We start from the raw sequence: 16,034 nt of genomic DNA, 5'->3' as shown, positions 1-16,034 counted from the left end.
GCATCACTAAATTGTTCCAGATTAATTTTAATATATCAGAATAAATTTAAATTACCACAGCAGTTGGAAGGTTGTTGGTTTGATTCCAGCTTCCCCCACACAACTTGTCAAAGTTTCCTTAAGCAAGACACAGAACGTCTGATCTGCAAATCAGTGTGTGAATGTGTGTCTGTGTGTGTGAATGTGGCTTTTAGTGTAAAAGCTTTTGAAAAGTTCAACATAAAAGCAGTCCATTTGAAATGTTACATTGGTTTTAATGATGTGAATGTGCTTGCATAACCATTTAACAGAAGCCACTCTGTACCTGACAGCCCTACAACTTATTCTATAGTAGATTTATCAGAAATCCCAAAGTGTTTCACAAAAAGAGCATAAACATTAAAAGATGAAAAAATGAAAACATGGTTTGCAAATATATAGATGTTCATCCTGGTTTCTTTGGCTTTGCAATAAAGTGCAATATTGAGTAAAAACTGCCAATTTCAGATTGTTCGCTGAGATTAAAATATGCACTCTCTAGTAATGACAACTTACACTGCTCAAAAATATTAAAGGGACACTTTTTAATCAGATTATAATATCAAGTCAGTTAAACTTCTGGAATATTGAGGTGGTCAGTTCAGTAGTAGGGGGGGTTGTTAATCAGTGTCAGCAGTTTTAGTGTTAATAAAATGAACAACAGGTGCACTAAAGGTGTAACAATTGGACAACCCCAGAAACACAAATGGTTTTGCAGGTGGAGGCCACAGATATTTTTCCCACCTAATTTTTTCACTGCTTTTCAGTAGCTTTGCATATGACCAGGGTCAGTATCACTACTGGTAGCATTAGATAATTAGACCCTACAGAGGTTGTCCAACCTCACGAGGATGGCACATTAATAAGTGCCATTGTCGGAAGATTAGCTGTTTCTCCCATGCGCATTTTCCTGGAGATAGACAGCTACTCTAGGAGAGCTGGATAGGGCCATTGGAGGTACTTAACCCATCAACAGGACCGGTATGTGCTCCTTTGTGCAAGGAGGAACAGGATGAGTACTGCCAGAGCCCTACAAAATGATGTCCAGTGGGCCACTGGCGTGAATGTCTCAGACCAAACTATTAGAAATAGACATCGGGAAGGTGGCCTGAAGGCCCGGCATCCTCTAGGCCCTGTGTTTATTGCCCGGCACCGTGGAGCTTGACTAGCATTTGCCAGAGAACACCAGAATTGTCAGGTTCGGTACTGGCGGCTTGTACTTTTCACAGATGAGAGCAGGTTCACTGTGAGTTCATGTGATGCTGTCATCTACCAGGGGACATCTCATACTGACCTTGTGTTAATTCGTACTAGCCAAGGAAAGGAGTTTCGACGCTGGTCCTCTCCTCTTTCTGCCATCTTTACTTGTACTTGCTTTCCTGTTTTGTACTTGTATGTGGGTTAAACCATTGACCAAGGGAAAATCCTGATGCTAATTTGTATACATTACAAATTGAGAGCATACTTGCAAAGGGGAATTGATCAAATGTAACAAGAAATTTCATTAATTGCACTGTCTACCTCTGAAAGACTTGCTGAACATACAGTAAAATTGTGAATTATTTCTTCTTTCTTGACAAAGTTAATGTTGACATTAATGTCAGTTATAATAAAATTAGTGAAGGATCTAATTTGTCATTTTAAGCCTCATTTGTTTTGACTAACTGGAATACAGGTACATCTCAAAACATTTAAATGTCATGTAAATGTTATGCAATATTTTTGTCACTCATTTCAAAAATTAAAAGTCATATATTATATAGATTCATTGCACATAGTGAAATATTTTAAGCCTTTATTTCTTGTAATTTTGATGATTATGGCTTACAGATAATGAAAACCCAAAATTATGTCTGAATATTGCATAAGATCAATAAAAAAGGAAATTTTAAAGCACCTTTTTCTACCACACTTTTTCCTTCCACTCAACTTTCTTTAAATATGCTTGGATACAGCACTCTGTAAACAACCAGCTTCTTTAGAATGATCTTATGTGGCTTACACCCCTTGTGGAGGGTGTCAGTGACTGTCTTTTGGACATCTGTCCAGTCAGCAGTCTTTCCCATGATTGACCCAGACTGAGAGACCATTTAGAAGCTCGGGAAACCTTTGCAGGAGTTATTTAGCTGATTTGGGTGAGACACCACGGGTTTCCAATATTTAACTTTTAACAACATTCAAATTTTCTGACACACTGAATTTCCGGTTTTAATTATCTGTATGCCAAAATCATCAAAATTCTAAAAAATTAATGCTTGAAATATTTCATATTTGGTCATGCAGTTATGCTTAAGAAAGTCACATGTTTTCTTGTGATGTGCATATCTTTCTGTGGCTTTTAGTAAAATCCATTAATCTTGATCCCTTATCCCTGTGTCCCCCTCTCAGAACAAACCAAAAGCAACCTGAAAGTCACCTCCCCAGAGGACACTGAACACATAAACCCCAGGCAGGCGTCTCCAAATGGGACGGTTTCTACAAGAGGAGATGCCAAAGGCAACCGCACTGTCCCTCGAAGGCACACATTAGGAGGGGCTCGCAGCTCCAGAGAGATCCTGGCCATGCAGCCATCAGATATGGACAAGAAGAGGGAAGCCTTCCTGGAGCACCTGAAGCAAAAATACCCCCACCATGCCTCAGCAATCATGGGCCATCAGGAGAGGCTGCGAGAGCAGGTCAGTGGCTTCAAGAAAACCAATAACATTATTTGTAGTGTTTGAGAAACCAGAGTTATGTAAAGTATGTGATTTATGTAAGCAATTTCCTTTTAAACAATGTTTTGGAATTTGTTTAGGCACAGACAAATGGTATTTACAGTTCCTGGCAAAAGTATTCACACTTCTTGAACATTTTTGCATTTTGTCATGTCAACAACAATATATTTTAGTATACTTTAAAGGTTTTTATGCGATAGACCAACACAAAGTAATGCATTATTGTCAAGTGGAAGGAAAATGATACACCAGCTTTACACATAGAGACTGACACTTTCTTCCATGTGAAAAGCTTTGAACTCTTTCAAGTCTTGAAGCAAATTCTCACTTGGACATCGGTGTGAACTTGAGCCATTTTAACACATCACTCTAACTTATGTTTTGATCTAAACCTTGCATATAGCTCTTGTTATATGTTTCACTACTATTCTACTGGAAGGTTAAACTCTGCTACTTTCTCAGCCTATATCAAGTGTTGCAGTCCAGAATTGCTGTATTTAACTCCATCCTTCTCCCCATCAACTCTGTCCAGCTGCTCTGTCACTGCTGAAAAGAAGCATCCCCACAGCATGATGCTGCCACCACCATGTTTCACTGTGGTTATGGTGTGTTGAGGGTGTTTCTGAGTGTTCTCATAACGCATGCCGTTTTCGATTGTGTTGTAAACAATATTAAAAACAATGTACCATTTTCCTTCCAATTCACCATTATGCCATACTTTGAGTTGGTCTATGACACTAAATTGAAAAAACTATAATTGAACCTGTGAGTTTGAAAAATGACTAAATTCTAAAAAGTTAAAGCCATATGAATACTTTTGCAAGACTCGGGAGAATTTTACTATGGAATAACTATTTAGTTTTGTAAATATAAAGTAACTTAGATGTTTTCTACTATATGTGGAAGACTGTAACTCTTGCCTAACAAATGTTTGCACAAATTAGTCAGTACACAGCTCGTTAAGGTGATGGTGACGTCAAGCAGCTGGGGGACATATCTGTAGCTGCTAAATCTTGTGATGCATTAAGCTTTGAGTAGAATTAGTGGCCAGTGGAGCCTTGCAAAGGTTTGGTGCCTATCTGTGCTCTAGCTGTGGTTAAGTTAAACCCTGCCTTTGGTTGGCAAATAGATCTGGAACAGCTGCAGTGAAACCAGACATTAGACATGATACCTGATGTGACCTAAGCTACAGAAAATCCCACCTGATAGTTTTGTTCCCACCAGTCTGTAAAAAATGGAAGGCAATAAAAAAAGAGTTTAACCTGGTTTTTGGTTACCTAATTGCATTTGATAGATTTTTGTGACATTATGTTATTATAGAAGAACTGGCATTGATTTTAGTGATGTTGCATTGTAGTTCAGTTCATTCCAACAAAATTTTATTTACTTAATATTTAATATTCTGAAATGCAAACATACAATAGCCTAAAAATATATAGTTTCCTCTGACTAAAGAAGGTGCAGTTCTACTTAAAAGTTTCAGTAGCTTTTTGATTTTTTGTGTTTTTATGCTACAGCCATGAAAGTTACATTTATTTGAAAGGTTTTTACTCATCTTTACCAGAAGCGCTAAGAAATCTGTCAGTGTCTGAATTTTTGTAAAGTAACAGCTGTATAAAGGGCTTTTGTGTAGTTTTTAAATTACACCGATTATTTTTCTTTGTATACTGCAGTGAAACTGCCAAACTATTTCTTTCCTATTTTTTGCTGCGGCTAACATTGTGTATCCAATAAATCTGCCTGTCATGGTTCCCTCCCACATCTGCAGTGAAAGAATAGGTTATGACGTATAGTAAAAAACATGCAAACTGCAACAGTTCAAATTGGCCATATTTGCTTCTACTTTAATCAACTTTTTTGCCTATACCTTCCGGCAGGCTTGTATACTCTAGGTGACACGGTGATGTATAACCCTTATTTTCCAGTGTTGTTTTCTGAGTCCAGCCAGGCCTTTCAGTTCTCTGAAGCAGCCAGGCTAGTCTCAAGGTGGACATTTCAGCTCACCTGGTCATTGTATGTGTGTTTGCTCTGGGTCAGAGTAGACAAATGGGACAAGCAAACAGAGGGTTTTGAGTCAAAACAAAAGAGGTAATGTTAAGAATGGCACCGAGCCACGGAGGAGCTCTGAGTGAAGGTGCAAAGCATTGTGCAAGAGGGATTTTCGTGTGCAGGTTTGGCATCAGCACATTGCCTTTCTACATGCAAAGCAAAACCCTCTTCCACATCAACATCATGCACTGATCATAAATGCTGACAGAAGGCTGCATATGCAAATCTACAGCCAGCAAGGATGAAAAGACATCATCAGCCTGTTTGTTTACATGTGTCTGAGTCTAGTCATATTTTTCCTCTGGGATCCAAATACAGATAAACATACAAATCAAATGGTTTTATCGACAGGGTGAACGATTTAAAAATAATAAGGGGAGAATGCTTTGAGTTGGAGGTAGTCAGACAGGTAGGATCTGCTTTGGACCTGGGTGGAGTCAGGGTTGCCATAGGGACTCGTGATGTCACAGCTGAAGGGCTCAGTTTACGTGTAGGTGCTTGTAGAAGAGGACTGGCTCTGTGTGAGAGGAGGAGAGCTCTGCTTGAACTGGCAATGGAGCTTAAGATGGTTTGGAGGGATATTGTTCTCTGTACGTGAAGTTCGACAAGGATTAAACTGAAAAGGAACTTTTTGAAAAGTATTTTTGCGCCAACAGGAGTACATGCGTCCGGATCACACGCAATAAAGGTACATCGAGATGTTTGATATCATTCTAGTCAGCAAGTGCGTTTGAAGCCGTTTAAATTGCTTTTGTGTTGTGAGTTTGAGCTGAAAGCGATCACACCGATGCGTGCTTTGTTGCGCTTTCCTAACAGTACAATGTTTTTCCTCACCGCAGCACGCTGTCACAATGCACGTTTGCGTACAAGTTTTACCAGCGGGAAAAAAATGCAGCTGATGTATGACCTTGTTGGTAACTTGTTTGATCGGCACCTTGAGCTCGAAAATGATCGAAAGGGTGCACTCACCTGGATCTCCGTGAACTCATGTTGGTATAATTGCACAACAATTCTTACTATGATCGCGCGTTATGGGTTATGCAATTAGGCTACAGCATGCTGCGTCTTGCATGAAATGGATGGTGATGACATAGTAATGATGGTAGATGTTTGTATTGAGGTGGTTGTGCGACTTTTATTGTTTTACCAGGGGCGCCTCCAGAAAGTTTTCAGTCGAGTTGCCAGCTGGGGGACCCATTCAGTTTTTTTAATGGCAAAACAAAGCCATGACACAGAACTGTTAGTTTTATTATGCTGTTGCCATGCTTAGGGAATGTAAGGGGTGTAAATAGGAGTGAGTGACAGACATTTAAAATGGGCGTACAATACCAATAAACAAATAAATTTAAAAAAGTTATTAGATCTAGAATTGCATCAAACTGCACTGTTAAAACAAACAGTTAGAATTGAAGTAATAAAACTAACGATTTGGATATATTTTACTTGGGTAGATATTAATTAATCTCTGAACAGAAATTTTGTAGGCTACATTTATCATGGTAAGTCATTTGCAATATCATTTTAATTAAATTAAATAACAATGTAGTAAAGTTGGTTGGGCTTTAGCAATGTTTTATCAGGGCCATAGAGGTGTTGGGGACCCACCCAAAAAGAAAATATATATATATATCCTTTGTGTCCTTTAAAAAAAAAAACAAATGAAAGGATGCTACAAACATAGTAAGTATGTGTTTTAAAATAAAAATGTGTGCCAGTATCCCTGTGAGGTATTTTAACTTGTTTGACTTCATGTCAAAAGCAATAACTATTTGAAAACAGTGATGCCATGGTTCCACCTCTAACCCATAGCCCTTGAACAAACACCTTCAAGCTATTTTTCATAGTCATCTGGTTTTTCATCCATGTTAAAAAGAAACTAAATAAGAACTGGTTTGTGATTGAGGTATACAATTTTACTGTTGTTCACAGTTGTGAAGTTTAGCTTGCTAGCAAGCTGGACATTACCATTAATCCTGTCGCTAAACTTGTTCAAGCTGTATATAAGCTTTTGAAATTGACTCCAAGTGTGCATGCTAATCGTTCACCTACAACCACAGCTAACATGTATCATTAATCTCTGTGTTAAAAAGCTCATCTTGTTAGCAAGATTGACTTTAGCATTCACAACCACAAGCCGTATGACCATTTAAAACTTTTACCAAGTTGATATATTTATAATACAACTCATAAACATCCAGTTTTACTAAAATGTGCTGGAAACAGCACATGATTAATGAGAATAACAATTAACCGAAACATCTTCAGTCGAATTATAATGAATGTGTTAGAGTTTAACCATCACAGAACATTAGTTATACAAACTAATATGCTACATTCCAATTTAAATGTGAATTAGTAATATTTAATACCACCAAAATTCCTTTTTATAGTGTTGTAGTTGTTGCTGCCTAATTTCTTTGCCCTTAAAAAAATTGCATTTTTTTAAACATTGCATTGAATTCCAGGCTTTCAATAAAGTGTGGAACATTTATAGACTGATGCTGTATTGATGGCCTATGACTTGTCCAGAATAGTTTAATTTATTTGTCATTATTCCAGTTTTACAAGGCGATTTGCCTGCTGCCTATTTACAAGATGGCAAGGGTCATTAGCTTCTTTCTTAGATTTTGTATCTAAACGTATTTTGGATCATTCCAAGCACATAGATCATTAAGGATGTAACCCAGTGCTCTCAGAAGGGATCATTTCTGTGATGGTACTTTAATCTTGGTTCAGATATTGTAGAAAACAAAATGTTTTGTTGCTTTTAAAGTTCATCAACCCAGAGATTAGATGCACAGTTTATGCTGATTTCTAGTTTATGTGGATTGGTGAGATGGAGCGTATTGGTGATTGCTTTTGAATTTATTACGAGATATTCTCGTAATGCCAAACAGTTCCAGCATGAACATTTGCCAAGTGAATTCAGGGCTCATGAGCAAAGTATGACTGTAAACTGAACATGACATAATCTGATTGACATTACTGAAGAGGAGTGCAATCAGTAACTGCTGACAGATGCAGCATAAAATGAAAACAAAGCACAATCAAAGAGTTTATTGCAGCATTTGTCATCTTGCGTCCTGGTTAGGTGTTATTATTCTGCTTTGAGACAAAACAAGCAGAAAACAAACCTCAGCATGGCACTGCTGTGTGAAAGATAGAGGGGAGGATTTGTTGCCTTTCCCACGCAGGTGTAAAGGTGCCGGCCATACAGGAAAAGCTGCATCAGTGGCTGTGCAAGCTTCAGAGGTGAGAATGAAATGTCTGCTTGGGTTTGAGTTACAAAGGCGGAAGTTTTATCAAGGTCATCCGGAGGTTGGAAAGATAATATCACAGGAGCCGGAAAAGTTGATGACCCCACTTTTTTTTAACCACTGCCCTAACACTGACTCAAATCAAGTGACTGATTTACTCTGTCTAAGATGCTCTTTTTCTACTTCTGTGATCCTCAAAGCCACAACAAAAGCAAGTGGTTTAATTTCGTCCACTCCTCCCCACCCACACACACACCTGCAAGCCTCCCAAAGGGAGATGAGATAACTTCCCACTGGCCCAGACCGCCACACATCCTCCTCACCCTTCTGCCTCTGCCCAGGGGCAACGACTGCGACTAAATGAGCCGCTTGACCGATCACAAACACACACAAACACGGAATCCAAATTCCTTCCTCCTGTGTCAGTTTCTGTGTGTGTGATGAGCTGTGAACAGGTTTTTGAACAGAATGGAGTGGATGTGTTGGTGCAGCTGAGTGCATTTTTGGTCAACAAGCAGACAAACTGACAGAAAGGTCTGTGACCTTTTACATGTCAATAACGCATGATTAGCATTCTCCTTATATAATTCTAGAGACCCTTAGTGTGCAATCACACTGCTGGTCTGGTCCAGAGATTGGTAAAAGTAAAGAAATTCACACCTTCAGTTTTCCCAATTTGCTTTCACACAGAGATTTTTTAGATTGGATCAAACAAAGTCATGCAGTTGCAATGGTTTGTTTCTGGGACAGTATTGCATTGATCAAGAAGAAAAAAAGCATAAAGAAGAAAGTCTGCCTCATTGGGGTTTCTGTTGTTACTTTGGTGTTCAAATGTAGTTGTGCATCTCGGATTCACGCTCCTACTTTATTTTTCCTCTATTTCTTCCTTGACTCAAATGCGCTCCTCTTACATTACCTCTTCTCTTCCTGCTTTTACTATGCTGGTCCGGCATGCATTCATACGGTAAGCAAACCACTCCAGGGTCCAGATAAACCATGCTGACACCGGAAGTTGTAACCGTGTCAGGGTGTGGTTCTCTAGTCCGTTTCAGGATGGGTTCATACCAGCGTGATCTGCTGTAGAAATGGGATACTGGGACGGTACAAAGCGTTTCAAAGGTTTGGTGTGAAAGCACGGTTACACTCACATTGAGATTTTCAAAAAGCTGTCAATTTATCTATGTTCCATAACAGCAGGTAGTTAAAAGCTAGAATAAGACAAAGAAAGTGTGATGTCATACATTCAGCCTTACTGTTATCTCCTGATGTCAACTCTTTGCTTCTTTGCTACTTCACAAAAATATATCCAAGATGGGTATAATTTGATGTCCTGTGGCATATGACTGAAACATACCTGAAAAGGTCAGCTATGAAATGACCAAAACCGAGAATGTACAAAATGGCAGAGAAACTACGCAACCAGCACCTATTGAAGCATAGATCTCTGAACAGCCAACAGTATGGAAGTAAAATAGTCTCATTAGAATCAGACATTTTTTAGACATTGAATTTATAACACTGAATTTTTATCCTGTGTAATTATGTATGTGAATTTTTGTTTTTTGTACTTAAAATTTGCCAGCAAAAATTCACCTGCAGAAATTCACCTGCAAAAGATTCGCCTGCAAATGTGTTGACCTTCTGGTGACTAAAGCCAAAGCAATCAGCACTCGATCGAGTTGAGCGTCTTTTAGCCAATCAGATTACGCTTATCTGATCACGTGACACACCATTGCCTTGGGCAGAGGCAAGTCTCTTCACAGTTTGCTGGATAGTGGCTTAATGAAGATCAGTGATGAGATTCCAATGGGTGTTAATTACCTGGCGTTTTGTGATAATATATTTTTTGCAGAAAAACTGCTACTAATCATTTTAATTACTGCAATTAAATATTTCTTAAGGAGAAATAATTGACTAGCAATAATTTCATTGCTAGTGTAAGAGAGGTTAATTTGTTAAGACTTTTTTTTCAGTGGTACCAAAAATATGGAAGGCCTTGTTCAGTATTACTTATTTTCGAGAACACGCAGCTTTATGCTGCTGTTGAAACACGTACTACATTCAGTTAAAATTGAAAGATAAAGGTTTTAACTCTAAATTCTGTCACTTTTAACATCACGTGTTTTTTTCAATATAAAAATCATAATCATTGCTACTTCCTGACCTGCTGTGTTGCTTCACAGAAAAATCACTTGAAGAACAATCTGAAGAAAGAACAGTTAAAGAACCGACATCTTAAAAGGATGCAGCAGTTCAGATGAATGACTATAAACAGGAAAAAATGCATCTTCAGTGCTTCTAAATAGAAAATATTTAGAAGCACTGTATGTTTGTATGTAATATTTCCTTGTCAGATATGACAAATTTTAGGTCAGCACTGAACACACTGATATAATTTTCTTTTATCTTCTTTCCTGAATGGACATACACATTGACACCCGTATAGGCCTAACAATCAAAAGCAGGTGTTATATTTTGCTATGATGCTTTGTTCATATAACATACAGCAGTAGTTTCACTGCTTTATTCAGAGCAGAGCTATAATTTTCTGTGTATCTTTCAGTTTTGTTTACTAAACGTTCTGTATACCTTAGCTTGCTATATCTCTTGCATGTAGTTAGTTTTTGCGAATATGTTTCATGTGTCGTAACCAGCGATTTAACTGGTGTTCTTCTATGTAATTTGCCCAAGATTGTGTTTAAACAATGCTTCAGAGCATTTTGGAGTAGTTTTCCTACTTCTACACCTTAAGTCAAAACTTTTTCCAAATATGTAGACTGAGTGGAACTATTTTAAAATATGCTGTCACATTATTTAAAAATTGCAAGTTATGCCTTTGGATTTGCCTCCAAATGTGGAACTTGGATCTAGAAATGACATCACAGACAAGTCAAGCACGCTTTAGTTGGAAAAACAACGAGATTTAATCGATGTGGTGAGCTAACCACGAAAGAATTGCTTGCTGATAAAATCGTATGGAATGCTGGACCTTTTCCTATTTTGCACCATAAAATATCAGGCAACATTTCATAACCTTTTTTCACATAATAATTTCAAGTGACTTTTAGTCATGGTCTGTTGTAAGGAAACGGGCTGTGACTCCAACACATAATATCCCCAACCAGGAGGTAACTCGAAGTTATTATAATCCATCATGTATTCACATGTCAGCTGACCCAAACAGGGATCAGAACAAAAGTAAAGGTTGACAATAATAAAATGTTTGAGTTTTGAGAATTGTTGAATACTATTTGTCTTCATAATTCCTGAAAATGTTTCTCCAATATTCATGAAAATACGTAACTAAGTAGCTTAAGTGCATGAGTCTGAAATGGTTTGTTTACAAGTGCAAAGTAAAATGATGGGTCAACTGGTAAAGGGGTGAATTGACCTACAGCTAAATATCTTTCAATCCGTTCTATGGATTCAAACATAAAAGGAACATCCTCAATTATAAAGATTGCACATTACTCTGTGTTTCTGCTTTAAAGTGACACAAAATAATTAGACCATTGTTGACAGGCTTTGTTTGAGTCAATTTCTTTTCCTTCAAGTCTCAAGTTAAAAAGGTTCCTCCTTATCTCTGCTGATGTTGCAAACAAATTTAACTCTTTTAAGTTGAATGAAGTTTCTTTTGTCATTTAGAATGGACTTTGAATGTTTAACTGATATTCTGATAAGAGAAGCAGTGGGAAATATAAAGCTTTTCATGGGTGCATGAATGGTAAACAATCCCCCCACACTAGTAGAGACCATGTTATAAATACAGCATAACCAAAAGAGGATCACTGATTAAAATGTAACCCTGGAAAAACTATGGCACCACATGTTTTTAACAGCTTAACAATCCATGTCAAACTTGGTTTGAATATAATAAATACTTCAAATTTGGGAGTTTAGAAAGAAAAGAGTCTTTAAACATCCACCTGAGTCATTTTTAAGCATTGCAAAATTTTTTCAGTCTCCCACATTCTTCTCTCCGTGGGTTCCTGGCCCAACTCCACTCTAGCCTCACAGATTCAAGGTCAATAAGATAATGCTGACTCCAAGTGTGCCTTAGCTTCCTGCAAGAGATCGGAACATGATTAAAGAAAAGGCGAACTGAACTGGGGATTAGTGTTGGGATGGTTTTGCCTCTGGTTTTAAATAAATAGTAAACCCAAGATAACTTATTAATATCCAGTCCTGCCTCAGTTCCCCTGTAGGGCTTCACAAAATAACTCATTAAAATATAAAAACTCAAACTTTTAAAACCCTAGAAAATATTTTCACATTATGTTATTTGCAGTTATCTTGTGCTTTGCAAAAGTATTCAAACCCCTTTAACATTTTCATATTTTGTTACATTACAATCCAAAACTCTATTGCATTTTAGTTTGATTTTATGTGTTAGACCAACACAAACTGACACGCAATTGTTTTTCTTTGTTTTTTACAATAAATACCTAAAACATACAGGTCCTTCTCAAAATATTAGCATATTGTGATAAAGTTCATTATTTTCCATAATGTCATGATGAAAATTTTACATTCATATATTTTAGATTCATTGCACACTAACTGAAATATTTCAGGTCTTTCATTGTCTTAATATGGATGATTTTGGCATACAGCTCATGAAAACCCAAAATTCCTATCTCACAAAATTAGCATATTTCATCCAACCAATAAAAGAAAAGTGTTTTTAATACAAAAAACGTCAACCTTCAAATAATCATGTACAGATTCCCGACCAAAGGATTCCTTGGTCGGGAATCCTTTGGCAGAAATGACTGCTTCAATGCGGCGTGGCATGGAGGCAATCAGCCTGTGGCACTGCTGAGGTCTTATGGAGGCCCAGGATGCTTCGATAGCGGCCTTTAGCTCATCCAGAGTGTTGGGTCTTGAGTCTCTCAACGTTCTCTTCACTATATCCCACAGATTCTCTTTGGGGTTCAGGTCAGGAGAGTTGGCAGGCCAATTGAGCACAGTGATACCATGGTCAGTAAACCATTTACCAGTGGTTTTGGCACTGTGAGCAGGTGCCAGGTCGTGCTGAAAAATGAAATCTTCATCTCCATAAAGCTTTTCAGCAGATGGAAGCATGAAGTGCTCCAAAATCTCCTGATAGCTAGCTGCATTGACCCTGCCCTTGATAAAACACAGTGGACCAACACCAGCAGCTGACACAGCACCCCAGACCATCACTGACTGTGGGTACTTGACACTGGACTTCTGGCATTTTGGCATTTCCTTCTCCCCTGTCTTCCTCCAGACTCTGGCACCTTGATTTCCGAATGACATGCAGAATTTGCTTTCATCTGAAAAAAGTACTTTGGACCACTGAGCAACAGTCCAGTGCTGCTTCTCTGTAGCCCAGGTCAGGCACTTCTGCCGCTGTTTCTGGTTCAAAAGTGGCTTGACCTGGGGAATGCGGTACCTGTAGCCCATTTTCTGTACACGCCTGTGCACGGTGGCTCTGGATGTTTCTACTCCAGACTCAGTCCACTGCTTCCGCAGGTCCCCCAAGGTCTGGAATCGGCCCTTCTCCACAATCTTCCTCAGGGTCCGGTCACCTCGTCTCGTTGTGCAGCGTTTTCTGACACACTTTTTCCTTCCCACAGACTTCCCACTCAAGTGCCTTGATACAGCACTCTGGGAACAGCCTATTCGTTCAGAAATTTCTTTCTGTGTCTTACCCTCTTGCTGGAGGGTGTCAATAGTGGCCTTCTGGACAGCAGTCAGGTCGGCAGTCTTACCCATGATTGGGGTTTTGAGTGATGAACCAGGCTGGGAGTTTTAAAGGCCTCAGGAATCTTTTGCAGGTGTTTAGAGTTAACTCATTGATTCAGATGATTAGGTTCATAGCTCGTTTAGAGACCCTTTTAATGATATGCTAATTTTGTGAGATAGGAATTTTGGGAAAGGCCTTAGGAGTTAATGTAGGGGTATCAAAATAAAGGTGCTAAAATAGATGCCTCCCCTGTTTATGATTTGTATTTGTTAAAATTGTTGTAAATAAGTGATACTTTGTTTGGTGTATGTCCTTATAAAGTACGTTGAAGTATGTTATTGTAACGTAAATTTTGATACTTTTACAAAAAACTGCGTTTGAAAGCTCGCAAACATTTTTCCAGCAGGCTTGCTCCCAAACATCTGCTTTCCAAGCAGCAGGTGGTGTTTTTATTGCCGCTTCTGCATTGAATGATACTCTGAGAGTTGCTGTGAGCAACAGAAACAAAATCCACAAAAACAGAGATGTCCATTTGATGATGGGATGGTGAACCAGGATGTTGTGTTGGGGGGGTGGGTTTTGTTTTTGGGGTGCAGCACCCCGGCTGTGAGGACAAGTGGCCTATAGAGTGGCGCCGAAGCTGTGTCTAATCCCCGGTGTCGTTGAGGGAGTGGGGGGTGTTAAGCCGGTCTGACAGAAGGCCCTGATGGACCTGCCACTGACCGATGCTAATAATGAGGCAAGCCAGACAGAATTTTACATGCTGTCTCAAATGCATCGCCAGTGCACTAATCAGACCAGCTAATCAGGTCTGAGCTCTTCTCTGTGCACAGATCTGTAGCAAAAACAAAGCTGTATTACCGCTGGCTTAAGTTAACAACAGCAGTCCGACTTACCTTCAGTTTTATTGGTGCTTCTCTACCCTAAAAAGGCATGTAGAGGTAATGAGCATCCTAAAGATTTTGGATTGTCTTGATGGGCAATGGCAGTTACATTTTTAACCTTGTGCCCTTACGTTCCTTTGGAGCAACATGAATGCCATTTGTCAACATATAGGAGCTTGCTGGTTATTTGACATCTGTCTTTAGCTTGTTCGCCCTCTTACAAAACCACTGTTTAAACCACACCAGCACAAAAAAGGCAAAGAGGCAATTCCATTAATGAACAAAAAGCCCACTAATGCATTTCTAATTTGAGAGAAACACTAAAATCACTTTGGGGTAAAGACATCTTGTTAGTTAATGTAGGAATTGTGCATCTACCATGATATGAAGCAATATTAGGGCAACACCAGCATAATTCTGCAAGATAAAAGTACATCTTAGGTTTAGATCTGTGTGAAGGTGTACCAACAATGAACAGGGCTTGTACATGACAACATGGATAACAAAATTGTATTTAAAGCACCAACTTAAAGAATTTTAATTTTAGTGTCTATGTTAAACGTAGTCCAGTTTGGCAGTTGTTGGATTGAGCTGTTTGGTTAGTCGTTGGTACTTCATGACCTCTGTGTAAAGACTGTGGCACCCTTTGTCGATCATCATAGTTGGTTGTGATTGGCTATTTGGCATGTTTATGTAGCTGAAATTTAATCTGCTCTTCGATTAAGTAATGGGATGACTAAAAAGTTCAGATGGTTTCAAAGAATTAAATATGTCTATCATCAGGGTTTCTAGCAGATTTTGTCTTCCCCCACAACTTAAATGAAAAAAGCTAAATTTCCCCCTGGAATGGTTGTTGCACTGCACCCCTAAAGGAACAACTTTAACCAGTTCCTGATTTAAAAGTCCATGATTTAAAATTTCTGATAATTAAAGTTAACAGAAAATATAAACTGTGTTGTAGATAAAACTGAGATGACTGAAACACGATGCTTATAATATTCAACCACTTCAAAACCATCCTACAGGGGCTGTTTTCTTGGGTGGATTTCGACCCTGTTGCAATTTTTGTATTTCACACCTACTCGCCAACTCGGCTGTGCGAGTACCACCCATAGTCATTATCACATACTTAGGACTGCTAATATGAGGAAAACATTACTGTTTTCTTCCTTTTCCGTTATCACAATGTCCGCATCAATCTTTGTGCACTTTAGCATCTCCGCCACTAAAAGTATACATCAAGTTTAGTCATCAGGGGTACAAAATCTAACCCATTGGCAAAATATATAATTAATATGCAGAGGTTGCATGCATGGCACTTAAAATGTAATATTCTACCAAATATATATCAAGCTGTCCTTTGTGATTACGATTTTGCACACATTGATAATGCAATTAC

At 38.5% G+C, this 16,034-nt stretch overlaps 1 protein-coding gene across 12 annotated transcripts in view; it reads left to right on the top strand.

The window, feature by feature from the left end:
- The window catches only part of si:ch211-285f17.1 (sickle tail protein homolog), a 197,614-nt gene that overhangs the window by 106,780 nt on the left and 74,800 nt on the right, over nucleotides 1–16,034 (top strand). For 11 of the 12 annotated variants that reach the window (XM_047349215.1, XM_047349211.1, XM_047349213.1 and 8 more), the window contains one exon: nucleotides 2,407–2,693. In XM_047349215.1, the coding sequence (XP_047205171.1) occupies nucleotides 2,407–2,693 (287 nt within the window). Of the gene's footprint in view, nucleotides 1–2,406; nucleotides 2,694–5,316; nucleotides 5,470–16,034 lie in introns of those variants that run through there. The other variant, XM_047349222.1, reaches the window with a different exon arrangement.

This window comes from Girardinichthys multiradiatus, chromosome 21 (genome assembly GCF_021462225.1).
Source record: "Girardinichthys multiradiatus isolate DD_20200921_A chromosome 21, DD_fGirMul_XY1, whole genome shotgun sequence".
In the NCBI taxonomy this organism is placed as follows: Eukaryota; Metazoa; Chordata; class Actinopteri; order Cyprinodontiformes; family Goodeidae; genus Girardinichthys; species Girardinichthys multiradiatus.
This window is presented reverse-complemented; position numbering and strand designations above follow the sequence as displayed.